At 42.7% G+C, this 27,232-nt stretch overlaps 1 protein-coding gene across 4 annotated transcripts in view; it reads right to left on the minus strand.

The window, feature by feature from the left end:
* Window positions 1–20,948: 20,948 nt before the first annotated feature.
* Window positions 20,949–27,232, minus strand: part of pik3r3b (phosphoinositide-3-kinase, regulatory subunit 3b (gamma)) — a 169,481-nt gene continuing 163,197 nt past the window's right edge. For all 4 annotated transcript variants that reach the window (XM_069722756.1, XM_069722755.1, XM_069722754.1 and 1 more), the window contains 6 exons: window positions 26,318–26,443; window positions 25,910–26,229; window positions 24,978–25,052; window positions 24,620–24,790; window positions 22,668–23,860; window positions 20,949–22,611 (listed from right to left, as the gene is read on the minus strand). In XM_069722756.1, coding sequence (XP_069578857.1) covers window positions 23,662–23,860; window positions 24,620–24,790; window positions 24,978–25,052; window positions 25,910–26,229; window positions 26,318–26,443 — 891 coding nt within the window. In that variant the 3' untranslated portion in view covers window positions 20,949–22,611; window positions 22,668–23,661. The remainder of the gene's footprint in view (window positions 22,612–22,667; window positions 23,861–24,619; window positions 24,791–24,977; window positions 25,053–25,909; window positions 26,230–26,317; window positions 26,444–27,232) is intronic.

A 27,232-nucleotide genomic window follows, 5' to 3' on the forward strand; every position in this document is an offset into this window, starting at 1 on the left:
ACACACACACACACACACACAGGTATCAGCAGCTACTCTCACCTCTGCAGGCGACCCCCCCCCCCCCCCATGTAAACACAGTTCAAAGTTTCTGGACTTTAAGTGCGGCTCTTCCGTATTTGACACGTTCCAACTGCATAAACATGTCCGTCGTTAATGTTTGCAGAACCTGCAGGTTCCTTTGCAGGTCGTTAACCAGCCGGTCCGCCCGCCGGCCGCCGGCGTGAACCGACCGCTTCGTAACCCCGAACCGTCCAACCAGCCGGCGGAAAAGGAGCGAGAGCTCTGCTTCGGCTCCGTAACGTCCGGGTCAATAAAACATGAACTGGAATTTGGCTGAATTTCTCCATGAAATATTAACTGGGATGTCTTGTTCAGAGGATGTTCAGCGGAGGTCATTGAGCTGGTTTGGTTCATACAAGGTCGGAGAAGTTTGGGAAACTCTGTACTAGCATCTGCAATGCTCATGTACTTTGTCACATGACCTTTTTCGACCCGCCTCGCCACAACTTGATACTTGGAACGGAGAGTGTGACGCCGTTCTGCCGCGAGAACTCTCGTCATGGTTTGGTTGAAGATGGGAAATGCCGCCTGCAGCTCGTCCAGCAGGACCAGCTGACCGAAACAGCTGTGACTGATGGTTCATGCTGCTCGTCGATCTCGGTGACCAATCAGAGCCCAGGTTCTCACTGAGCTCGCGCTCCAATCAGACCGGAAAATCCGTGAGGAATGAAGGATGATTATTTCGAATTATATGTTGTATTTATTCGCTTTGCCCTCGGAGGAGCCTCGGCCCTGCCAGGAAAGTCTTACCTCATAGTGTTCATGTACTCTGAAATCCTCCGGTTGCACAAGTGTTTCCTTATTTTGTCAATTATCTCCCCTTTTTTTTTTTCCGGGAGTTTCATCTCTGTGTTTTCTCCTCAAACACTTCGAGTTCAGTCGGAGGTCAATGGCGGAGCTACGAGCTGAGAAGAAATGGATTTGATTTTTTTTTTATGTGCTCTCACCCCTAATGAAATATAGAAATACTATTTCTGACTAAATGAGCTCCGTCTGTATTCATGTGTAGAAGACGTAGCTGCGGTTGTATCTGCAGATCTGCAGCACGTTACATGCTGGTTAGATAAGATTAGTCATCTTATCATTTAATTTAACACATTAAAAATACATGTTCTAGTGGTGGAGAGGAAACTGAATGGAAAATGAAAATGCCAGAATTAAAGATAAATATCTTTGAGATTCAGATGAAGACATTAAAAAACAACCAACATTTTAAGATTAGTTTTAAATGGTTTGTTGGAGAATTATTGTTTAGATTTGTTGGTTGTAGTACAGCTTGGTCCATTTATGGTAAACTGAAGGAAGTGACCATATTTGGACGAGCTGGGGGAGGAGCTAGTGGTGGATCTGACCGATCTGATCGGAAACCTGACGATACTACGTCCCGCCCACCGATAGCTGTAACCTGACTGCACCACAGGCCTGTCAATCAAACAGACACGCCCCCAAAACCAGGTCTTCTTGAATCTTCTTTTCTAATGAATGAGGGATTATTTTCAGATGGACCTCCAGAAAACTAAGAAGAAGGAGTGACTTTAGCTAACAACACCGAGATAACTGATGGACACATTTTATTCACTTTGGATTTGATGAGAGAAGTTGAATGGGAGTCTATGGAGCCGGAGGCTTTTTGGAGCCGACCTCTAGTGGCACTCGCTGGTATTGCAGCTAAAGACACTTCTGCATCAGAACCATTTTACAGACCTGAAGCTACGAACTCTTTTATATCCAGTCTGTGGTCTTTTCCTAAGAATGAGGTCACACCGTACGATGGCTGCGATCCGACAGTTTACTTATTTCTCGGTTTTGATCCAAACAAAGCACAAAAACTTCCAAGCTAAGACGTCAAATTCAACGACACTTCCTGATTAGCAAAGGTCATGTCAGGTGTCCTTCTTGCATTTTATCAAAATGTCCCATTTGGAGCCACCTGCTAACTCGGTAAATAGTTTTTCACTCAGCCGGCGTGATGTCTGCGTGTCTGCTTCGCGTTCACACTTCTTAATCAGCGTCTGGGGACACGTCTCCGCCGAGACCTCCGTCTGAAGGCTGCGGAGACCTCGTAAAAGATAGGACGCACATGGACTCCCGTAACGCTCCAGATAGTGGCCGGTGATTAGTGTTATCTGAGCAGGGTGAGCGGCGAGCCTTGAGACAGATCGGTGGGATGACGGGGCAGCGGGGTGTCGGCGCTGAGTCAGCAGTCTGGCTGCAAACACGAAGGACGGCATTTCGAAGACACACAAAAAAACCACCACCAGCTGGACAACCTTTGGTTTTGTTCTGGTCTGCTCGTGGCCGCATGGCTCTCAGTCTGCTGGTCCGGCTCTTCATAAATTACAACAATGAATTGACATGGAAATTATAAGATGATTTTGATTCCCTACTGAGTTCACTAACCCAAAACCAGATCGGATTTTGCTCCTCTGGAGATCAATTAAAGCCTCAATTCATTTATATTTTGCTGTGACGTAAAGAAACAGCAGAAAAACGGCATTGTTTTATCATGCGGGGCTCAAACTGGTCTTCCAGAGCACGCTCACAGTTTCCAGGTGAAACCTGACCCTGAAGTTGAAGCGACACCTGTCACTTCTTTAAAGGAAAACATTATTATGTACATAAGACCACTGCGAGTCTACCGACTTTCTTTTGGGCTTCAGACGGACACATTTTAATCTTAAATCATTCACATTATTATTATTATTTCAGTACATATATATATTGCAGTGGTTATTGTCTGTTTTTATTGGTACATTCATACTTTTACTGTTTTATCCTTTTACTTTTGCACATGGGACGGTGAGGAACAATATTTCCATCTCTGTATGTCTTGAACATACGGTGAAAATTTACAATAAAGTTGACTTTGACTGTCTCGTATTTTGGGGTTACTGAAGTCATTGCACTCAGTTATCTTTTTCAGATTTGTTTTTGCCCTATTTCATTAGGTCTTTACTTCTCCTATGTCCTGAATAAAATTATCCCAGCAAAGTTTTCTCCAAATAGTGCTCTCATAAATAAAATAGGCAAAAAATGATGCGGTAGTAAAAGTGGAATAAAAAGTAGAAGAATAGAGTAAAAGAGACGGAGGCTGGTAGAGTTTAAGCTTTTTCTTTCTTTCTTTCTTTCTTTCTTTCTTTCTTTCTTTCTTTCTTTCTTTCTTTCTTTCTTTCTTTCTTTCTTTCTTTCTTTCTTTCTTTCTTTCTTTCTTTCTTTCTTTCTTTCTTTCTTTCCTTTCTTTCTTTCTTTCTTTCTTTCTTTCTTTCTTTCTTTCTTTCTTTCTTTCTTTCTTTCTTTCTTTCTTTCTTTCTGCCAGCCTCGGCCTGTGAAGGCTGTCTGATCCACCGACATCGAGGGCCTCATTAAGGAATTTCGGCAGAACCAAAAATAAAGTCAACATTTATTGAGCGGTAAAAGAGAACTGTATGTTATTCTTGGGAGCTGTGAATGGAGCACTTATAGTGCAGCGATGGGCGGCGGGCTGCTGCTTCATCATGAGTGTGTACGTTAGAGCGGCCGGCCGCCACGTGACGATGAACACCTGCGACATTTAGCTTTGAAAGTAAACGGAGCTTCAGCTCAGAGAGAGCAGACAGGGTTCGCCTTCACCGCTCGGCACATAACGGTCAAGATGAAACACGGACGGAGGGAGTTTTGGAAACGTGGCTCTGATCCTGTAACTTCTAATAAAACTAAACGAACACCGACGCGTTGAAATGTGGACTCACGGAGAGACTCTGAGTTAGTTAGTCTGAGTCAGTTTCCTGGAAGCAGGATGGACGAGCCTCAAAAAATAAAACCTACTCCTTCCATCTACTCCCAATTCAGTGAAGGAGAAATCAACAGGATGGAAAATGTATTGAAGAAATGACGATTAGACTGCGACGTTTCAAATAGAGGTGAGATGGACAGGAGACCCAGAAGAAGCAGGATTTTAGTTTGAATAAGAGCGATAGGTGGAAGGAAAAACTCCCTTTTAACAGGGAGAAAAACTTTGACAGTAGGAAGAGAAAACTCCCTTTTAATAGGTAGCAAACTTCCCGATAGTGGACAGGAAAAAAATCCTTTTTAACAGAAAGAAAACATCTGATAGTGGAACACAATAACTCCTGTTTAACAGGAAGAAAACCTCCGACAGCGACAAAAAAAACTGGAAGTAAATTTCCAACAGCAGGCTGAAAAAACTCCCTTTTAACAGAAAGAAAACCTTTTTACAGTGAGAAGGAAAAACTCTTTTAATAGGAAGAAAACTTCCTGCAGTGGGAAGGAAGAATTTATTTTTAACATAAAGAAAACCTCCGAGAGCGGGAAAGGAAATCTCCCTTTAAGAGAAAGAAAGTTTCCTCCAGCCGGCAGGAAAAAGTCCCGTTGTAACGGGAAGAAAACGTCCAACGTTGACTGGTCACAGATGACTAATGGAAACTTCAGTTGACCGGAAAAAACAGAGTTTAAAAAATAATCCTCCCATCTCCTTTGAGACATAAATCTCATCCTGCGGGGAGCGTGAATGTTAGATTCACTTTTTAAAATAATTGCCGAGACATTTTACTCCAAACTAAAGTCACCCGAATACATAATCTGAGAACGTCTGTCAAATTTAGTGCCAATCCATCAAGTGAAAACTCTGACACGTGTCTGGTGATGGATAACAAAAACATGGGATAACCATATATCATAGTCCTTTAGGTTCATCCTCAGGGGACCAAGAATGTCAGCAGCAGATTTAACAGCAGTCCATCTAATATATTTGCAAACTGCTAATCTCAATATAAATATCACCGCTGGACATATTCTTACATTTCAGCTCGAGATACCATTTTTATTTATTTTTTTTGTAACTTTTCAACAATTTATAACACGTATTCTAATATTAATACAAACATAAGTATGCCTGGATACATATGGAGGAGGGTTACGGGGAGACATAAATCAGATGGTGATGATGCAGACGTATGCAGATGAAGTATGGCGATGTTCTCGTTGTCAGACACGCGTGTGCAACACAAATATGCAAACGCAACGCGAATATGCAACAGAAATGCACAGCACGCAAAAAAAAAGTCTTCCAGCCTGCAGAACAAGATTATTAAGTGTTTATGAATGTGTGTGAAAGAAAAGGTGGTTTCTGTATATAAATATATATCATATTATATATATTTCATGGAACTCCCCCAGCTGGTGTTTGTGTGTATTCCTTCAAATGAACGTGTGTTTGTGGCTCTATTCTGCTTAGTTTGCAGCTCCTCGGGGCAACAGCACCTCCTCCAACCTTTTCTTCCTCTCCCTCCCCCTCCCCCTCCTCCTCCGCCTCCTCCTCCTCCTCTCTGTCCCGGCCCAGTGCCCTCTCTGGCACGTCGACTGATCCACTTTTTTTCCCCAGGACTTGTTAGCAGGGTGGTAAATATTCGCTGGGCTGTGCCCGGGGTTGGCACGGCGGCCAGCTAGCAAACTCATTATCACTTTATTATTCTGTGTCTGCCTCTAATTTATTCCCCTGCTGCTGCCACGGTGCTCAGTGCCTGCCTGCTGTGCCTCGAGAGCGTGCCCGGTCCTCCTCCTCCTCCTCCTCCTCCTCTCTCTCTCCCTCTCCCTCTCCTGAGGAGCCGAGGCTGCTGGGGAGGGAGGGTTGGTGTGGTGGGGGAGGGTTGGTGTGGTGGGAGAACCTGAACGAGGGATGGAGGTAGAGCGAGCGGTTATTGGGGGAGAACAGGAGCTCATTACGGTGATGCTGATTTGGGAGGACGGGGAGTCGAGCCGCTGTGGGCGCAGTGACCCGGACAGGGCAGAGAGGTCGCCGTCTTCTGGTGGCTGCTTCTTCGTCCTGTAGCACCCCCTCCTCCCCCACGTCTTCTGTGCATTAAGCAGCTGTCAATCAACAGGTAGATCTGCTTCCACGGCCCCTCCTACAGCATCTCGGTGGGGTTCAGGGACGATGAGACCATATAGGATAATGGCCACGAGGTGTACAACAGGGACGGAGTCGCACCACCAGAGTAACACAGACGATTGAATTAATTATAGGGCGGTTAGTTCAGTCATTTAAATAAGGCATTACCCCCCCCCCCCTCCTCTCCCCTTCCGTCATTTAAAACATGTCACCCTGCAATTATCTTTCAATCATTTAAATTAAAAGTCATGAAAATTAGCCCCCATCGCTGAAACATATCCAATAACTAATGAAGACAGTGTTTTAAGTCTCCTGTATGGTTTGAATTTGTCGCCCAGTGGTGGAAAATTTAAATGTAATAAAAGAATGATTTTGCCCTCCAGGGAGTGATTTCCATCGGAGGTGGAGGTCGTGTGTCCCTCACTCATCAAACTTCTATTTTCATCTGCACACGTTCACTTCTTCAGCAGTTTTTCAGTTCTAAGTATGTTTTTTTTCTGGGATTTTGGGGGTTCGTGCAGCCGTGAGGGGATTTTAAACTCCAATAAAACCAACACATTTTGATGTTATTTTAGGATTGCAGTGTTTTTAGTTGTATTATTTTTCTACTGGGACTCCAAAGAATTTTTATTCCTGGCAGGCTGAAAACAAACAAGATGGAGACCTCCAGTAGGGAAATAAAACAGCAACTCTTCATTTTGTAATTGGCTGATTCAGGGTAGTAAAGTTCTGTTTTTCTGGTCCGAGCTTTTCAGAACTGCTCCTTTCATATTATAGTTGAAAAAATATGCTTTTTTTAAAAATTATTTTTACAATCATTATTTAAAATCCTGGCATTTTCAGATTTACTTAAATCCCTTGAAACGTCTGGCTGTCCTGCTGCCCCAAATCCAGAAGCATATCTCGGTCAATTATTACAGTGCTTTATGAAGCTTTTTTGCTGTCAAGCTCCATAGAGACTGTAATACCCTCTGATTAGTGGAGGTTATAGGTTTCCGATAAGGAGCCGAGCGCTCATGGTGGGAAAGAACTGAGATCTTTTCTGTATGTTTTCCATGTAAAGTATCTTTAATCTGTATTTCAATTTACAGTTAATAATCACTTGAAGATGCTAGATTTGAATATTAATCAAACATAATGCAGTAAGAGAACTGATTTTATGCATTTCTTTTTATGTTTGATTTTTTTTTGCGCAGGGTGTTCATTAATAATACAGAAATTAAGATAATTAAACCGAACCCTCGCCGTTAATAGTGTGTCTGCACATAATACTGTATATTATGTGGTTTAACTTTCCAATGGAAATTGCAAAGCACTAACGAAGCGTCCCATTAGGCTGTGAAAGTGTGTTCATTAACGCTCCTCAAACACAAACATTTAGCCGGCTCGAACGCTCTCAGAGACGCGAGCGGTTCTTACCGAGAAACTTGCTGAGAAACCGGCAGAAGACTACAGACAACAGGGATCACAGAAGAAAACATTATTGAGCAGATATTGAACAAGAAAATGTACAAGTTCTTCAGTAAAAGCTCAAATTTGGCAGCAAACATTTGACACAATTACTTTCTTTGCCTGTAGGTGGCGACATCCCCCCAGTGTGCATTTGGACTGTAAAAGGGCAAATGTCTGAAACTGCACTTCCACCGAGTGCCACTAGAGGTCAGCTCCAAAAAGCCTCCGGCTCCATAGACTCCCATTCAACTTCTCACATTTTGGGGGCGTGTCTGTTGATATTTAATTTCTTTCCTGTAGGTGGTGCAATTTTGCAGCTATAGAGCAGGTCTGAGAAATAACAGCTCCCCTTATGGACAGTCTGCAACCAGTTAATGAGAATTTGTGAGTTTTTCTGTTACAATCTAGTTCAATGAGGTGAATCACATCATAAAATACAATTTAAAAAAAATCAGTGAGTAATGTCCATCATAATATCTTCAGGCATTTAAATGAGATATAATGGTAGGTAGGTAGGTAGGTATATACTTTATTAATCCCCGAGGGGAAATTTTTTTAATGATTTAATGATGTTGTAACCAGAATAATGTAATATGGATGCATACAGTGCTACTGCCCTTCCCCCCCTTGGTAGCTCAGACCACAACCTGGTCCTGCTGACTCCAAAGTATGTTCCTCTGGTACAGAGGCAGCCTGTGACCACCAGGACTGTGAGGAGGTGGACACAGGAGGCTCAAGACGCCCTGCAGGACTGCTTTGAGTCCACGGACTGGGATGTGCTGTGTGGACCACATGGGGAGGACATCAACAGCAGGATGGACTGTATCACAGAATACATCAAATTCTGTGAACACACCACCGTACCATCCCGGACTGGACACTGCTTCCCCAACAACAAGCCGTGGATCACCAGGGACCTGAAGGTGCTTCTTAATCAGAAGAAAGCAGCCTTCAGGTCTGGGGACAGGGAGGAGCTCAGGAGAGTGCAGCACCACCTGAAGGAGAAGATGAAGGAGTGCAAGGACTCCTACAGGAGGAAGCTGGAGGCCAAACTCCAGCAGAACAACGTGAGGGAGGTGTGGACCGGTATGAAGGAGATTACTGGGTTCAAGGGGAGAGAGAGACGACCAGGGGGAACCTGGAGAGGAACAATCAGGGGGAACCCCCCCCCCCTCTCTGTGACGACTGGCCAGGTTAGGAGACAGCTGGAGAGACTCCACCAGCGCAAGGCTGCAGGGCCTGACAGCATCAGCCCCGGGGTCCTGAAGACCTGCGCCGCCCAGCTGGCTGAGGTCCTACAACACCTCTTCAACCTGAGCCTGAAGCAGGAGGAGGTCCCGGTGCTGTGGAAGACGTCCTGTCTGGTTCCTGTCCCCAAGAAGACGACTCCATCTGGCCTCAACGACTACCGACCGGTTGCCCTCACATCTCATGTGATGAAGGTGCTGGAGAGGCTGGTCTTGGCCCACCTCAGGCCGCTGGTGAAATCTTCTCTGGACCTTCTGCAATTTGCGTACCAGCCTCGTGTGGGAGTGGACGACGCCATCATCTACCTGCTGCAACGAGCTCAGTCTCACCTGGATGGAACCGGTGAATCTGTGAGAATCACTTTCTTTGATTTCTCCAGTGCATTCAACACCATCCAACCACTGCTGCTGAGTGAGAAGCTGCGGGTGGTGGAGGTGGACACGTCCACCGTCTCCTGGATCACTGACCACCTGACAGGCAGGCCACAGTTTGTCCATCTGGGCAGTGTGCTGTCTGATACGGTGGTCAGTGGTACTGGAGCTCCTCAGGGAACTGTTCTGTCTCCTTCCTGTTCACCTTCTACACAACTGACTTCCAGTACAACTCAGAGTCAAGACATCTGCAGAAGTTCTCTGATGACTCTGCAGTGGTCGGGTGTATAAGGGATGGACGGGAGGACGAGTACAGAGCAGTAGTGGAGGACTTTGTGGAGTGGGCGGGAAGGAATCACCTGCTCCTGAACGTGGCCAAGACCAGAGAGATGGTGGTCGACTTCAGGAGGAAGACGACGGCTCCACAACCGCTGAGAGTTCTGGGAGAGGAGGTGGACATGGTGGAGGAGTACAAGTACCTGGTGTCTCCATCGACAACAGACTGAACTGGAAGACCAACATCAACGCTGTCTACAAGAAGGTGATGAGTCGACTCTTTTTCTTGAGGAAACTTCGATCCTTCAATGTGTGCAGAGAGATGTTGGAGATGTTCTACCATCTGTTGTGGCCAGTGAACTGTACTTCACTGTGGTCTGCTGGGGGAGCAGCATTGGAGCCGGAGACACCAACAGACTTAACAAACTGGTTAAGAAGGCCGGCTCCATCATCGGCTACAAACTGGACAGTCTGGAAAAGGTGGTGGAGAGGAGGACGCTGAACAAACTATTATCCATATTGGATAATCCTGACCAGCCTCTCCACCTGCTGCAGGGACAGAGGAGGACGTTCTCCAAAAGACTCCTCCAGCTCCGCTGTCACTAGGACAGATACAGGAGATCATTCCTGATACAAGAGATCATTCCTGATACAGGAGATCATTCCAGATACAGGAGATCATTCCTGATACAGGAGATCATTCCTGATACAGAAGATCATTCCTGATACAGGAGATCATTCCAGATACAGGAGATCATTCCTGATACAGAAGATCATTCCTGATACAGGAGATCATTCCTGATACAGAAGATCATTCCTGATACAGGAGATCATTCCTGATACAGGAGATCATTCCTGATACAGAAGATCATTCCAGATACAGGAGATCATTCCAGATACAGGAGATCATTCCTGATACAGAAGATCATTCCAGATACAGGAGATCATTCCTGATACAGAAGATCATTCCAGATACAGGAGATCATTCCAGATACAGGAGATCATTCCTGATACAGAAGATCATTCCAGATACAGGAGATCATTCCTGATACAGGAGATCATTCCAGATACAGGAGATCGTTCCAGATACAGGAGATCATTCCTGCCGACCGCAATAAGACTGTACAATAACTCACCTCTGGCAAAATCCATCACACAACAATAACACTGTTGACTGTGTTCTTGGTTGTTTGTATATAATATATAGATATATACTGTACTGTATATACTGTATATACTGTGCATTTTATATTTAATATTTTTTACTGCTATTTTATTGCTTTTCTATTATTCTATTATTATCTTATTGCTTCTGTATGCTGCTGTAGCGAAAAAATTTCCCCTCAGGGATTAATAAAGTAACTACCTAACATAACCTAACCTAACCTGACCTAACCTAACATAACCTCAGGGATTAATAAAGTAACTACCTAACCTAACCTAACCTAACCTGACCTAACCTAACTAACCTAACCTAACCTAACCTAACCTAACCTAACCTAACCTAACCTAACCTGACCTACCCTAACCTAATATGGAATCTTAATTATTATGTTTTTGAACTATGTTATTGTCCCCTTAAGGTCGACAGGTTGTCACGTAGCTGTTCTCCTCTGTACACAGAAAGGTCCGAGGAGAGTTAATCTTTTCCTTAATATACCATCTTTGTTCCTTCGTGCACAGAGATCGATAGAAGTGATCATCCATGTCTCCATAGAGGATCTTTGTTTTTCCGTCTGCAGGAGTTGTGAGCAGGAAAAGATGAATCAGATTCCGCTGAAGAAAAGTGAACAACTTTAAATTGAATGTTGAACGACGAGCCATTGAAGAGCTGCAGGTTCTTCAACAGATCCTTCGAACTTTGAACATTTGATATCCTGGTGAGGTTATTGAAGTTCAATGCTTTTTTTCTGTTGCATCTTCGTTAGCAGGAAGACGGTATTTAGAAGTAAGTTGTGTATTTGACTAAAACCAGTCAGGATAAATCTGAAGGGGAACAAACAACATCCCTGAAGATGTAATGATTGTAATTGAATACCTTGAGTTCTGTATGTTCACTGATTAGTTGTTATATTGTGTGTGATGTTTACAGCCATGCTGGTCTTTCTTTTATACCTTTTCTTTGTCATTTATTCCTGAGCTCTCAGAGGTTTTTGATTTTCATATTACCTGCTTGGACACTTTTTGACGTGTAATTGTTCATTTGTTGTAGTATTGGTTATTATATTGTGTTCTAATTAAACCTGTTGTTGTAAGTGTAATTCAGGAGGATATTTCTGGTCTGTGCAGCAGTCAGACGAGTGATGGATTAACCAGTCTCCTCATCGAACCTGGATTAGATTTGATAATTCCCCTCTTTTCTGTCTATTCTGCACTATCTCTAAAGCAACAGCTGCACAGGGGTTACAACATGAAGAGAATATAGTATCCTATTATTATCCACCTTAAATTAGACCAAATTTGACTGTCTTAGAAAATTGAAATTAAATTAAAATTTGAATTAAATAGTTGACACCAGACCGTAGAGAAGGGACATAAAATTGACAAAGTTGGCTTCGTTTTAACTCTTTAATGTGATTTAAATGCACCAAAAAAATATCAGACCTCATTTGATGAAATTCGAGTGCCTGAACGCTGCTGAAGATGATGATGTGTGATGATGAAGGTCAACTGCGTAATCTCACCGTGCAAGATCCGTGTTTTCATCTTGAATACACACATGACAGAAATCATGAGCACACAGATGGAGATGGAGGCGGACGCCTGTATGAAGCTTCACCGCCAGCTGTCCTGCTTCAGATCCACAGATTAGAGTCATTAATCTTGTCCAACATCGTACCTGCAGGAATCTCACGCTCACGATGCTGCGAACGCCGAGTCGGGATCCTCCGAAGCCCCGAGGAAAGCTCGGCTAATTGACACGCTAACAGGATGTATAACGTGATTTCTATATGATTAATGCCGACTCCTTGAGGGCGTCTCGGTGTGCGATGTTATAAAAAGCGCGCCCTGATGTGGTCGTGGTGACGGCTGAAGGACGTCCGGCTCTTTGTTTGACTTCTGGTCACCTGCTCTGCAGCTTTCCATTCGCTCGTGTGATGAGAACTTGTGGATTTTGTGGAGTTTGTTGGTTCCAAAATGACAGAATTGACTGTAAGTGGCTGCAAGCTGCACTGTTACTGCTTCAAACACGTTCAGCCCAGCAGGACGCCTCAGAACAGAGTTTTCAAACTCGCTTTCTTGGTAACTTGGATGAAAGGTTTCGTGCATGATGTCATGAATGCCAGAAATGCCAAAGAAAATCAAACTGCACATAGAAAACCCACAAAAACTTTAAAAAAAAAATGGCCAGACTTGATGCTCAAAACTGCATCAAATACAATAAAATTAATATTTAAAATAACATTTTTCAGTAATGCCATTGCTGGCTATTATTAGCAACCCATCACCCAATTCAAGTCCCTTCCATTTTCTCAGCTGCAATCAATCAGTTACTGTCTGGGAAACTTTATCAACAAGTCCTGCAGATGTTTCACAATAAAAGCATAATCAAGTAAGATCGTGTCATTCAAGCTAAATAAGGAAAATACAGAATAAAGTCTGTCTCTAGTATAAAATGGTTTTCTGCTGTTAAGATAAATTAATGGACAATTAATGTTATAATAACAACTCAAAAAAACTTTTGGGCATTTCCAGGTTACTCTTTATGATTTTCTTTTACATGTGAGACCTTCAGCAAAATCATTTAAAAAAGAACCACAGACGGTTGGAAAAAAAAAATAACAAAATGTAGGGCCTCAAGATTTGTAGGATTAAGTGTTCAAACTGTTTTTGGCGTCTTGAGTGCGGCGGAAGAAAAGATGTCTGATGGTGCTCCTGAGCTGAAGACCGTGACGGGTCAGTTCTACTCTTGAAGTTCAGTCGGGGTCAGAAATACTCGGCAGCGTTCCTACTTCTTCTGTCAGTCTGACTTCTTTAATAGTTTCAGAGCCGTTTGGGATGAAACCGGCTACCGGTGACAATCATTTCTAATTTCAGTCAGAATTTCTTGAAACGACTCCTTGGGAGGTTCTTGTTTTAATTCTGCGACCTTATTAAAAAAAAAAAAAACTGGACAAATGTTCAGACCACAGACTGTATATAAAAGTAGATGTAGCTTCCAGGTCGATGCAGAAGTGTCTTAAAACTGCAATACCAGCGAGTGCCACTAGAGGTCGGCTCCAAAAAGCCTCCGGCTCCATAGACTCCCATTCAACTTCTCTCATCAAATCCAAAGTGAATAAAATGTGTCCATCAGTTATCTCGGTGTTGTTAGCTAAAGTCGCTGATTCTTTTTCTGGCGGTTCATTCAAAAATAATCCCGTCGTTATTTGGAAAAAAAAGCCTCAAAAAGACGTGCGCGTGTTTGATTGACAGGCCTGTGGTGCAGTCAGGTTATCGGTGGGCGGGACGTCGTACTGTCAGGTTTCCGATCAGCTCCAGTTGCTCCTCCCCCAGCTCGTCCAAATATGGTCACTTCCTGCTCCAAACCGCTCCGAACTAGCAAAGATGGTGACGGACAGAATCTGAACTGGAGGATTCATAACGTTCACAAACCAACGATGACATCACTGATGGTTGATGACCTCACTGCTGGTTGATGACCTCACTGCTGGTTGATGACCTCACTGCTGGTCACTGCTCAGTACATAAACATGTAATCAAGACGTTAATCAGGATCTTTATGTCTCACTGACTTCACACTGTTGGAGGAAGCTGGTAAATGATTAAATGTCTGATTATTTTGACTTCTCATACAAATTTGTAGTTTGCTCGGAGACGCAATTTCCTTTTTTTTTTTTCTGTTTTTGGGGACTAGATGCGTGTCCTGTTTTTAAAACCGCTCTTATTACAAATGAAAACAAAAAGAAAAGAAAAGAAAAGATAATAATATTCCACTGCGTCTGTGTGGTGAGGAGTGAACCGTGTTTTGAAGAGCCAAGGACAGAAAAAGATGAAATTTCTGAGTTCCATCTTTAAAAACATAAAAACCTCCAGCTGCACCCTGAAGGGGGATTATGGGAGCACGTATTCCCGCTGGATGCAAGTCTGCATACTCATTAGAGAGGAGCTCGCTGTAAAGAATAACTTTTTCTCATCTCCTGTTTTGAAAGTGCTCATTAAAAAAAAAGTGTGTGGTGTTTTTTTGGAGCCATTACCCAAAACCAAATCCCAGTTTTCCCATTTGGTGGGAAAACTGCGGTCCGTCTCTCCGCTGTAACGTCTTCATCACGTTTCCTTCGAATCAAACTCACTGAGGCGCTCTGTGTGACCTCGTGTCAGTCATTACAAATGTCGGGGTAGACCATAAACTTGATATAAAAGAGTTCGTAGCTTCAGGTCTGTAAAATGGTTCTGATCCAGAAGTGTCTTCAGCTGCAATACCAGCGAGTGCCACTAGAGGTCGGCTCCAAAAAGCCTCCGGCTCCATAGACTCCCATTCAACTTCTCTCATCAGATACAAAGTCAATAATGAATCCTCCAGTTCAGATTCTGTCCGTCGCCATCTTTGCTAGTTTGGAGCAGGAAGTGACCATATTTGGAAATATAACAATGTGTGTGTGCAGTGAGAAGTTAGTGTGCACACTTCTGTTTGTGAGTCAGCAGAGATAAATGTCAGCTGTTGGTGTCTATTCTCGACGCACGGTGTGAATTCAGTATTTGCATGAACTGTACATCTGATTGCGTGTGCGTGTGCGTGTGGTTTGATTGGCACATGTCACGTACATCTGTCAGTGTGAAGAGGACCGTTTAAAGTGATTGGTGGCCCGCTGCTCTGTTTAATGTCTCGCTGAGATAATTACAGCCGCTCTGAATCTCGCTCTCTTGCTTTTAATTAGCACGCCCCCCCAAAAAGAAGGGAAATGGAGCAAAAATGTAAAATTAATTGAATGGAATTTGAAATTCAAAGTGCGAGAGTGAGAAAAAAGAAGGAGAGCAGATCAAATAGGAGTCTGCACTTTTAAGAGTTGGCTCCCGGGGGGGTTCCCGCCCTGTGTTCTCAGATTTGTGTGTTGGGAGTCCACAGAGGGGGCCACGGCCTCCATTTTCAAAACGCCGTATCAGAATTAGGCTTTATATATGGAGCTGAATAATGATGTGGATTCGTGCTGGGAGAAATAGTCTTTTAATAAGTGAAGGCTGGCAGAGAGGTCCACTCTCAAGGCTGCACAGAGTCCAGATTAATGCGGCAGGCAGGAATCATTTATAGAGGAATCACTCAAGCTCATACACATTATTGATTTCACCTCACGGGTTCACCAACACACACTTTCACACACACACACACACACACACAAATGTAAACTTTATTCAATTTAAGTGGTGCTTCCAAGGAAAGTCTGTTTGGAAAAAGAAAATACTTTCGAAGTTGCGGGAGGACGATAAAATCCAGTCGGCAAAAGTAGACGCTTTGAAAAATACTGTAAAAAGATACTAATTGTAAAAAAGAAACATTTTAGATGACGCTATAGTGTGACTTTTTTTTATTTTGTAAAACACAAAATCTCCCTGCCGGGGTATCGAACCCAGAACCTTCTGACTGGGAGGTAACACTGCTAACCACTACCCTATTATACCACATATACAATGTTCATTGTTTATGATATTTTGGACAACATACTATAGTATGACTTCCATTCATGTCATAAAAAAGTCGCATGTCGTCTATAATATATAATAATACAAATAATATTGGACTAAAACAAAATACAACACAAGCGGATATTTGTATTTGAACAAAATATTTTCTTTTATTCTGCAAGAGAATCGAATATGGTGGAGCTCCACTGATAAACGTACATGAGTTCAGCTCATAAACAAATGGAGAATCTAACAACCAACAAACTATTGCAACCGATACGAGAAAAGTAAAAGTGTACCGTGATGGACCAAAAACCATTTTTAAAGAGAGAATACCAAGAGAAGCCAGAAGCAGGTTTGGCTGGAGGGTAACCACCAAGAAAGAGACCGGCGCGAGTCAATCCAAGAGATGAATGGCAGCAAATTATCGTCACGGTAACAAGTCGTTGTCTGACGGTCTGAATTTTGTCTACAATTTTGAAACCAGAATGGACCCCAAAGTTTTCTATCAAATTCAAGTCATCTCAATAAAACTGCAATCGGAGAAGAGTCATTTTGCACCCAGATTAAATTTGGTGACATTTTCTGCCGTCGTCACGATGTTTGAACGTCTTTGATCACACTGATGCAATTTGCGGTTAATTTAATTTCTGTAATGCACCAACGTTAAGGCTCGGTCCTCTTTCTCAGTTTTACGTTGTTTTCAGCTTTATACAACTGACACAAAAAAAAGGACTTGAACTTGTTTCAGCTGTAAGCAGTGATGTTAAATTTGCTATATTAAATTCAGATCTGAATACACCATAAACAGACAAATAACAGTTGTTTTTCAAAGACATCTTTTTTACCATTTTTCTTTTATACACAAAAAACAACAGTCAAGAGTACCAAATATGCATGCTGGATCTGTACGTATGTCAAAAGGGGAGTAAAAGGGGGAAGAAGAGGGGGAGAGGGGATGGTGTCATACAATTATTTTTTAAATCTTTTTGTTTTTTTTAAGTTAGTTTTTTTTTTTTTTAAAGTTCTTTATTTTTCTATATAGAAGAAGCTGTTACTCCTCGAAGCTGTGCTGGGTACTGTGATCAGATAAGCAGTGGTAAGAACAACACGACTCCTCTGAGAATCTCAAACATATTCGAACCTGGCTGCAAATAAAACTTTGCAGAACTGCTTGAGGGTTGAGGAACAACAGACAGTTGCTATTTTAACAGTCCTGGGATGGTAGTGAGTATAAACACTCAGAGAAAAAAAAAAAGGGTAACAGTCGGCCTTTTTGTGACTGCACCTTTGTTTGAATCAGAATGTACCTTTATTTTCTGAGGTGAAGCTGAGCCTGTTTTTCCTGTTAAGAGAGTCGAGTTTTCTGAAGTGAAGACTCAACTAAACAGTCAGTAAAAGTAAACTTGACATAAACAGATATTTTGGTTTGTCCCACTAACCCTCTGAACTGATTTTTTTTTTCTTTGCCTGCCTGTTATTTAGTTCGACTACAAGAAGAACCGCACCCCCCCCACCCCCACCCCATCCATCCGGAAACAACTGCTTGGTGGGGGGGTTTTGAAAAAGTCACCCTTCCATCATGAACCCCTGGCTGACGGAAAAGGGAATATTGCATGTTGTGGTGGAGTGAGACGTACACGGAAATCATCCTGCAGAAACCTCACATCCAGAAGTGTTGATTTTATATCAGAAATGTAAAAAAACAAAACAAATGTTTTTGTCACTGTAGGTCTTCCGTCACATTTCCACTTTTTGAGTTGCTTTAATATGAGGTGAAAGTTTTGCCTTCATTGTACACATCGCTACGTCTTTTATAAGAATCCAAATTAAACCAATCAAATCATTGACAGGATGATGCACAGAGAAATAAAAACACGCACTAAAAATGTACGGAGTCCCTGAAGGTGCCGAAAAACGATGTCCAAATATGATGCACAAAAACTATTAATTATCCTGAATCTTGTTTTGTTTTTTTTCTCCCCCGCTGGAGTCTCATCAAACAAGATTTACAGCTTCTTGTTTTTTGTTATTTTGTTTAATAAGAAAAACTTGATCACGTTTTTTTGTGACTTGGCTCCATTTATTGTGTGCAGAGGAGCGATGGAAAAAAAACCAATGCATCACCTTCGACCTAAAGAAACCTTTCAATAAGATTTCTGCAGGACATTTTCCACACAGTAAAAAAAAAAAAAAAAAAAGTCACAAATTTCAAACCAAACTGAACTCCAGCTGTGGTCATCATGTGCAAATATATGAAGTATCATGAGCAAGAAAGCTGTGACTGGGACTTTTGGTAGTTTTTTTTTTTTAGTTTTTTCTTTTAAATTCTTCTTTCTTAACAGAAAACGGTTCATAGCACAAACTGAAGGTCAGTTTAAAGCCACGGGGACATCATTGAAACGAGGATTTCACCAGATGGATCCTTCCTCACATGAACACATCGACCAACAGTCCTCACCAGCCGTGTGGGACGCTCATTCACACAACAGTTGTGATAATATCAAGGCAATGGAGATTAAAACAAACAAACAACAACAACAACAAAAACAAAACAAATCACTGAAACATCCCTTTCCAACCAACAACTGAAAGATCAACAAGAACTGAAATCTTTGGTCTACATGTTTTGGAGGGAAAAAAACCAAAAACCAAAAGAACAGCGACTACGACTCAAAACAAACCTTTAAAACCGTTATTTCCTTTTTTAGCTTTATATATACTGTATATAGATAAATATGATAGATACGACATCTCCGTGTAAATGTGACTCAGGATGCATAACGCAGACATCACAGGTAAATGTGTGCAATTTCAGACGAGCCCTCTGTGAAGGAGAAGATCCGAACATATCTCTGAGAAAAGTTCTCCGTCCCTCCTGAAGGAGCTCCAACGTTCGCCTGCAGTGAATACTGTACATCTGTCATATAACTCTGGAGGAAACCTCGGCCCTGCTCACCAGCAAAACAAAAGGGAACGCTTTCGTTTTTTGTTGTTTTCTTTTAATAAATGTATATTTTCATATAAAGACATTCAACTGTGAGCAATGCAATAGAATTCAAGTAATAGAGTTGAGGGATTTTTTGAGTTCCCTATGCCAACAACAACAAAAAAACAACAACCAAAAAGCCTGCCAATAATAAAAAATAAAATAAGAGCTGGACTGTGCGGTGGATGGAGGGGAAGGAAAGACTATGACATCCTTTTGGTGATGACGCTGCGTCGACGCTACAGGAAGCCGTGAGGGACAAACCTCTGGAAGTGAGGACACTAAAAAAACAATGAATCTATGGGAGTGATTGAAGTATCGATGCAGAAAAAACCCTGATTTACTTCTTCGTTTTCTTTTTTTCTTCTTCAAATCGCTGGCTTTGTTGTGTGGTCGTTTTTTTTTTTTTTTTTTTTTTTTTTGTACGGTAAACTTTGAAAACACCTGAGGGTTGATGATGACCGGAAACGTTGTGACGGAGACGTTAAAAAGCTCTGCCGAATTGAGCGGGCCTGCAAATGTCCGACAGCACCTTTTAGTAAGAATTATCGAGTTGATTTTTAACATGACTGGTGCTTTTTTTTTTTTTTTTTTAAACACAAAAGAGAAGAGGAAGAAAAAAAAAACTAACAGCTTTTTTTTTTTTTTTTTTTTTTACATTCAAGATTATATCGACCCCGTGTTGCTGTCACCCGTTAAAAAAAACCAAAAAGACTGCCGGTAAAAAACTCACGAAGGCCGTGTCCCAGTTCAGAGGCTGATGTTTTACACACAAAAAAATAAAAAGGGGGAAAGCTAAACCTGGACTTCCTCAACTCAGGAGGATTCAGGAGTTCCTGCCTGTACCCACTAGAGATCCCGGGACCAGAACCTGTGTGGGTTTTGATTCTTGACAAAAACACTGAACTGCATATCTGCAAAAATTGTAAAAAAAAACCCAAACAATTCTTCTGAAAATCCTGTAAATACCAACTCCAGGAGAGTCGCTGCAAAACTGCAATGATGCAAAAGTTTGCACAAACATGTGCAGGAACATGCAAACAGAAGAAAACGCTGCTCGATCATAATAAGCCTGAGAAACTTCCTGCAGCAACAAAAGAAAGAAGTCGGAGCTGAACTGTAACCGCTGAAAAAGGACAGTTCACGTCGAAACTTCACGCTGTGCTGACAAAGTCTTTTTCTATTTCTTCCTATCGAGGCGTCGCCGCGGGCGACGGACCGTAAATGACGGAAACGAAGCATTCTCGTTGTTTTTGGGACAAATATGGATTAAAAAAAAAAGAAGGGGGAAATCTTTTACTATCGATGGCTTTCAGCTCCACAAACCCGGGCGGGAGGGGGGGGGCAGGAGGTGAGGAGGTTGGGGAGTGAGGTGTGCGGGAGTGGGCGGGGCTTCCTACGCTGGGTTAGGGTGGTGGTGTTGAGGGGGACATCGAGACGGGTGCAGATTAGAAACACGTCGGTGGGCACGAACCAAAGGTTGTAAATCATTCACTTCCTGAAACGATCACATGACCTTCAGACTCCTGCCGCAGTGTGTGTGTGTGTGTGTGTGTGTGTGTGTGTGTGTGTGTGTGTGTGCTCATACACTCGGATGCTGGCTTATCGTAAGATATAGAAGGAGGTGTGTGTGTGTGTGTGTGTGGGGGGGTGCTTTGTCTGACTTTGTAACCAGCGTCGTCTTTTTTAGTTTAAGTTTTTTCACCCTCGAATGTTAGTGTGTTTTAGGGGGGGGGGGGGGGATTGAGAACAGCTGCCTTTTGTTTGCCATAAACCAAGGTCACGACCCTCCCCCCCTCCCCACTCCCCCAGACACACTTTCCTTGCAGCTCTGTTAACCTTTGCTTTTCCATGAGGACCTTAAAATAGCTGCATATTTTCAGACAGGCAGAGATGGGTCGCCCGTCTGGGGGCTTCGATGACCCCGTTCCAGTATCTTCGTGTGACAGCAGCCAATCAAGTGATGGAGAATTTCAGATAAGTCAGTCCCTCCAGGAGAAAAAAGAATAAATATTTGGATTTGGATTAACGCAGATTCAAGCACATTTTTGTTTGTTTTAATTCCCACGATTTTTCTGCAAAAAAGCAAACAAACAACAAATTATCATTTACAATCAGCACGGTTCTCCTTTCAGCACCAAAACAAACCGGAGGGAACCAGCCGGAGAAACAGGAAGTGACGGCGTTTACGGGAAATGTGGCCTTCACAATAAAATGATCTAATTAAATGCTGATAATCAAAGGAAGTGATGACATATTACTGGATGTTGAATTAGTTTTAGACACACGTCAAGCTGCACTGTTTGTTTCATCCAGCAGGTCAATGTGTTGAATGAACATGAATTAAACTGCATCTAAAGCTCTTATTTTGAAAAGCTGATGTAGTCGTTGTTAGACCGTTTCTTTATTTTAACTTTCAGCCCCGTAGTTCTCCAAGTTCAATAAATAAATTAAAAAAAGATTAAAACTAAACTATTTCAGTGATGTGCAGCATGATTATAATCACAGGAATTGATTACATATTGTTTATCAGGTACTACTTTTAAAAATAAAAACTCAATTTCTAATTGCTGCAATTCTAATGTAAACAGTTTACTTCAAAATCTACAAATTTCACAATTTTTGAGGAAATCCGTCGCAAAATCAAAACATTTTTGATCTCAACAATCACAAAAAAACCAAAAAAAAAACCCATCCTGGAAGGACTGATCAGATCAGGAGGAAGAAGTGAACGCAACTGGTTCGTGTTGTTATCTTCATCTTTCTGAAGATAGTTTTTATTGTCGTGATGCTTCTTTTTTATTTTGTTATTTAGTCTTTGACAGAATATGTTTCCACTGGTTATAAAGTCAAGCAACTGGGCAAGAAGTTTCAACTTAACAAAAATAAAAAGGGAAACTATCATCGATCAGAGAAGTGATAAAAGCTCGACCTGTTCACTGATTATCTCTTTCTTTTTAGTGCGTCTCTCTGCAGCGACGACGTTCACTCGACGCTAGATTGCACACGTTCTTTCAAGTTTTCAAGATTTTTCTTCTAAAGCCAGCTCGACTCGGTGCGCCCGCTCTTCCTCGCTCTTCATCACATAAAACATTTCATCAAAGCTTATTATTTCTGAAGGGTTCGCAGCAATAAAGAAAACAAAAAACAAAACAAACAAACAGTCCCAAGTTACGCATCGACCCGTTTTTAAACCACACATAAAATGAGCTTCGGCTCCTTTTTAAACGACCGTTTCTTGTCTGCAGCATTTGTGACCTCAGATTTGTTTTTTTTTGTCCTTTAAAGACGCTGCAGGTGATTTAAAACCAGCGATGACGATTCCTTTATTTATTACTCATTTTGCTCTGCAACATTTTTGGGGAAAATGTTTATAAAAGTCTCATCAATTTGTTCGTTTCCACCAACCGACACTAAAAAAATGACTTTAGTCGCCGATTACTGAAATATGAATTGATAAACTGATTCAGCGTCGAGGTCACATGGAGCCGCTTGTCTTTCTTCAAGTGCTTCCTGCTCGTCTGTCTGCATTCACAGAAGGTCCCGCCCCCTTTTTTTTGTGTGTTTTGTTTACGTACCGTTTGGTTTTTCACAACAACAAAACAAACACAAAATAAAAAAGGCTATTTTGGTCCAAAAACTCGTTTTATGTGTGGTCTCTCAAACACACCGTCCGCTTTGCTTTTCGTTCACTAAAAAAAACCCTAAGAAAACACACACACACACACACACACACACACACACACACACACACACACACACACACACACACACACACACACACACACACCAACTTTGGTCTCTGGTTCTGATCCGTTTCGTTGCCATTTACACAAAAAGAAAGAAAAACTGTATTCCAGCAAAGCAAAACCATAAAATAAATCTCTAAGTTAGTATAAAAACGAGCCTTTCGTCCTTTTCAAGACTACAAAACCGTTCTGTGTTGCTTGTGTGCCCCCCCCCCCCCACCCCAACCCATCAGCAGCGGTCTACATGGAGGAACACCTGGACATGAAGTGTTTGTCGTCTCGTTATGCTACATTAAGTTTATCTTTTCGTACGGAGAGGGATGAAGAACACTCGACGTCCTCTTCGTCACCAACAACAACAAAGTCAGGAGAAAAAAACAAAAAAAGAGGAAAACATCTGAAACAGATAAAAAAAAAAAAACAAAAAAAAACGCCAACAAATAAAAGTTGTCACATCTGAGGTGAAAAAAAAACTAACAAGAGAAGAAGAAGAAACGGAAAAGGTTGTTTTGTTTTTTGTATAAATGGGAATGTTTTGCTGTCGTCGTCGTCGCTCTTGTTTTTTTTTGTTGAGTTTCTGGTTGTAAAGTCTTGAGCTGGAGTTTTAGGTAGCAGCGGGGGTCAACCTGAAACTCTCGAAGTCTCCTACTCCGTTTTTTCCTTCCTTCGTTCAGTCGGTCGGTCACGTTGTTGTTGTTTTTTCACATTCACAAACATTTAAAACTTCCTTGTGCAAATCAAGCAGTCTTTAGAAAGAATGCCCTCCGAAAAATGTTCTTGTAAAAATATATATAACTCCAAGGTGGCTGACGTGTGTGTTGCAGCAAGTGTTAAAATTCGTTTTCTATCTTATCTTTATCTGGTTATGGGGGTTGTTTTGTTTCGTTTTGTATTTCAACCAATCCTCCACACCTTTCTTCCCTCGCCCCCCCCCCCTCCCCCTCCCAGGAGAAGGCGTTGTTGTCTGTGTAAGGGGGCGTGGCCAGGCAGGCAGGTGGGCGGGGTTCATCTGCGTCCGGAGGGCATCTGTGAGTAGACAGGGTAGGCCAGGCGCACGTTGAGCGAGTCGTTGTGCTGCACCAGGGAGGTCTGGTGATAGTGGAGCACCAGGTCCTTCAGGCTGCTGTACAGGTTGTAAGGCTCGGCGAAGCCGAAGCCGCGCGGCGTACTGTAGATGACGCAATGCTTCACCTCACCCTCCACACTGAGGACCAAACCAGAGACAGAGGTCCATTATTATTTATTTATTATCAGAAATTCTAAAAAGGAAACCTACAATTTTAATTTAAAATCACGTGAAAAAAATGGAGGCTGTTTAATTGGTTTATTTACAATACAGTGAACCCTGGTTTTTCGCGGGGGTTACGTTCCAAATAGAAACCGTGATAGGCGAAATCCGTGAAGTAGTAACCTTTATTTTACAATTGAAATAGATAGAACTGGACATTAAATATATCTACGTTACATATAGTCGTAATGTGATTTCAATGCACGATGCAAATCCGTGAAGCAGCGAGACCGTGAAAGGTGAACCGCGTTATAGCGAGGGGTCACTGTATATTGATTTAAACAAACTGTCAACATCAAAGTATTTGTGTCACTGAATATGAAAATACACATTTTATTCACTTTGGATTTGATGAGAGAAGTTGAATGGGAGTCTATGGAGCCGGAGGCTTTTTGGAGCCGACCTCTAGTGGCACTCGCTGGTATTGCAGTCTAAGACCTCAAGCTACAAACACTTTTATATAAAGTCTGTTGGTTGCAAAAAGTTCTGAAGTTAGAAACTAAACACTTTTGGTGTTTTTTTTTTTATGACACTTTAAAAAAGTAAATCATTGCTTCTATTTTCGTGCTTTTCCATCTCTGCTGTCAGGAAACAAACAGCCACAGAAGAGTCGGTTTAAAACTCTGCTGTCGTGTCTATGGGTTGTAGTTTGCTGTTGTTTGTTGTTGTTCTTACATGACAGAGCAGGCGTAGCAGCCCTTCTTGCTGCTCTCCCGGATGAGGAACGCTCCGTCAGGCTTCCCGAGCAGCAGCTCCTCCGCCTGCGTCCGGTTCAGATCCCCGACGAACCAGCTCTTCTCGTCGCAGTGAGGCAAGTTCTCGTCCTCCTCGGTCACAAAGTAGCCTCTGCACACGCACACACACGCACGCACACACACACACACACACACACACACACACACACACACACACACACACACACACACACACACACACACACACATTAACACCATGTGATTTTAACCGTATGAGTGATGGAAGAAACTTTTCACTCATTTAACCAAAACAAAAGTAAAAACTAAACGTGACTCACTCGTCGGTGTTCTCGTTCTTGATTCCCAGCCAGTCGTTAATTCGTTTCTGGCGAACTCCTTTGTGATTGAGCCAGCTGAGAGAGAGAGAGAGCGAGAGAGAGAAGCATTATTACTACGAGGAATCGGTTCACGAGGCTCCTTTCATTTAACACGCTTGTTGACGGGCGGCGCGAACGAGCCGGAGACCCGACAGAAATGTAATTAGCGAGCCGACGACTGTTCGGAGGGATTCGGGGAACGAGGCCAGCGTTCTGCTGAAGAGCTGCAAGACTACAAAATAAAAACAGGAGATGTAAAATAAAAACGGTCGCCGAGTGTTTTCATCCATGTTTGCATGATTGTCAATGACTTTTTGTTTCAACGCTTCTCTTATTGCTCCACTTTAAATTTACAACATTACGAATGTTTTTTTCTGTAAAATCCTCGACTATTTTATTCCCTTTTCACACTTCTCAGGACGATTTAATCAACTTTAAAATGTGCAAAACCCTGAAGGATGAACTAACAAACCTTCTAACACAGAAAATCAAATCATCCAGATGATTTCTTCAAAGCTCCTTCATAAACCGTCGCTCATTTTATTCACTCGTACGATGTCGAACTAAAACGGTTTTAAGTCGCTTTGCCGTTACTTTCAAAATAAAAGCTTCAGGTAACTTCATCCAGCATGAACAAATCAGAAATTGCTTTTAAAAGAAGCACGTTAAGAGGAAGATGATTTAATTCAGGATGCTGCTTCCTGAATTCCTGTCGTTTCATCTGCAACTTCTACATCGAGCTGTTGTCATTTTAATACGAGACATTAATTAATAACTGAATAAACTGTCTTCCTGCATCTATAAATCCTCCATGTAACGATATCTCAGCACGTGATGATGATGATGATGATCAGCTGACTTCCCAGCTGGCCTGTTTACGTCCGCCTACTCACACGAGGTACTGGTCCCTGATCTTGCGGAGCTGTATGAGGTCGGGCTTCAGGCTGTTCATCTTCTTGTCCGTCTCCCGGTTGTCCATGGCTTGCGTCTTCAGGTCCTGCTCCAGCCGCACCTTGCTGTCGTGGATCTCCCCGAGCCGAGACTTGAGCTTCTCGTAGTTCATCATGATGCGCTCGATCTCCTTGTCGTTGCCTTCGCGGCGGAAGCGCTCGATGTAGTCCTTGCTGTAGCGCTCCTGCGTGTGACACTGCTCCTCGAAGATCTTGATGGTCTCGTTGAAGGCTTCGATGGCGGTCCGCTTCATCTGGATCTCCTGAGGGACGAGAGGACGGCGAGTCGGTGAGCGGAAGCAGAAAAACAACAGATCTCCCGTCCGAACACGAGCACGAGCGCGTTTGTACCTGCGATGTCTTGGTGTATTCCTCGTACAGTCGGTCGTACTCTTTGCTCTTCTCCTGGTACTGATTGTGGTATTCCTGCAGCTTCTTCCCCACGGCGTCGATGTTGTCCTCCTTCACCAGCTGGTCCTGAGGGATTCAACAAGAAGACGAGCATTAGAGGGATTCACAGAAAAGCTGCGTGTTACATGTCAGAGACTTAAGAGCTGTTTGCAATATCATCAACGTCCAGGTTTTTTTATATATATATATATATATATAAAAAAAAAAAACCTGGACGTTTGGTCCCTTCACCTCCGATTGTGCTTACGAAGGGCGACTCCCGAGCAGGCTCATTAATAAACCACCCACAATGCCCTGGGAACACGGCGAAGGTGTGCATCACTGGGAGATATCGCAAAGCGAAGAGTAATGACTTGCCCGGCAAACGAGCGGAGCGAGGGAGGAAGGGAATAAATGCAACGGCGGCCCTTTGACACCGCGGATATGTGCAATTATTTAGGGGGAGGGGAGAGGTTGGATATATTTCAGAGAGCAGAGATCCTGCTGCCGCTGCAGTTTGAAGTGGAAACACCCTGCAACGAGCCGCTGGGTGCACAGGAGGAGGAGAGGGGGGTAAAGGGTGAAACGGAGAGGAAAGCTGCAATACCAACGAGTGCCACTAGAGGTCGGCTCCAAAAAGCCTCCGGCTCCATAGACTCCCATTCAACTTCTCCCATCAAATCCAAAGTGAATAAAATGTGTCCATCAGTTATCTCGGTGTTGTTAGCTAAAGTCACTCCTTCTTATTAGTTTTCTGGAGGTCCATCTGAAAATAATCCCTCATTCATTAGAAAAGAAGATTCAAGAAGACCTGTTTTTGGGGGCGTGTCTGTTTGATTGACAGGCCTGTGGTGCAGTCAGGTTACAGCTATCGGT

This window comes from Brachyistius frenatus, unplaced genomic scaffold (assembly GCF_029030835.1).
Source record: "Brachyistius frenatus isolate BFR_SWC_R1_liver_20210118 unplaced genomic scaffold, ASM2903083v1 Contig_304, whole genome shotgun sequence".
NCBI lineage: Eukaryota > Metazoa > Chordata > Actinopteri > Embiotocidae > Brachyistius > Brachyistius frenatus.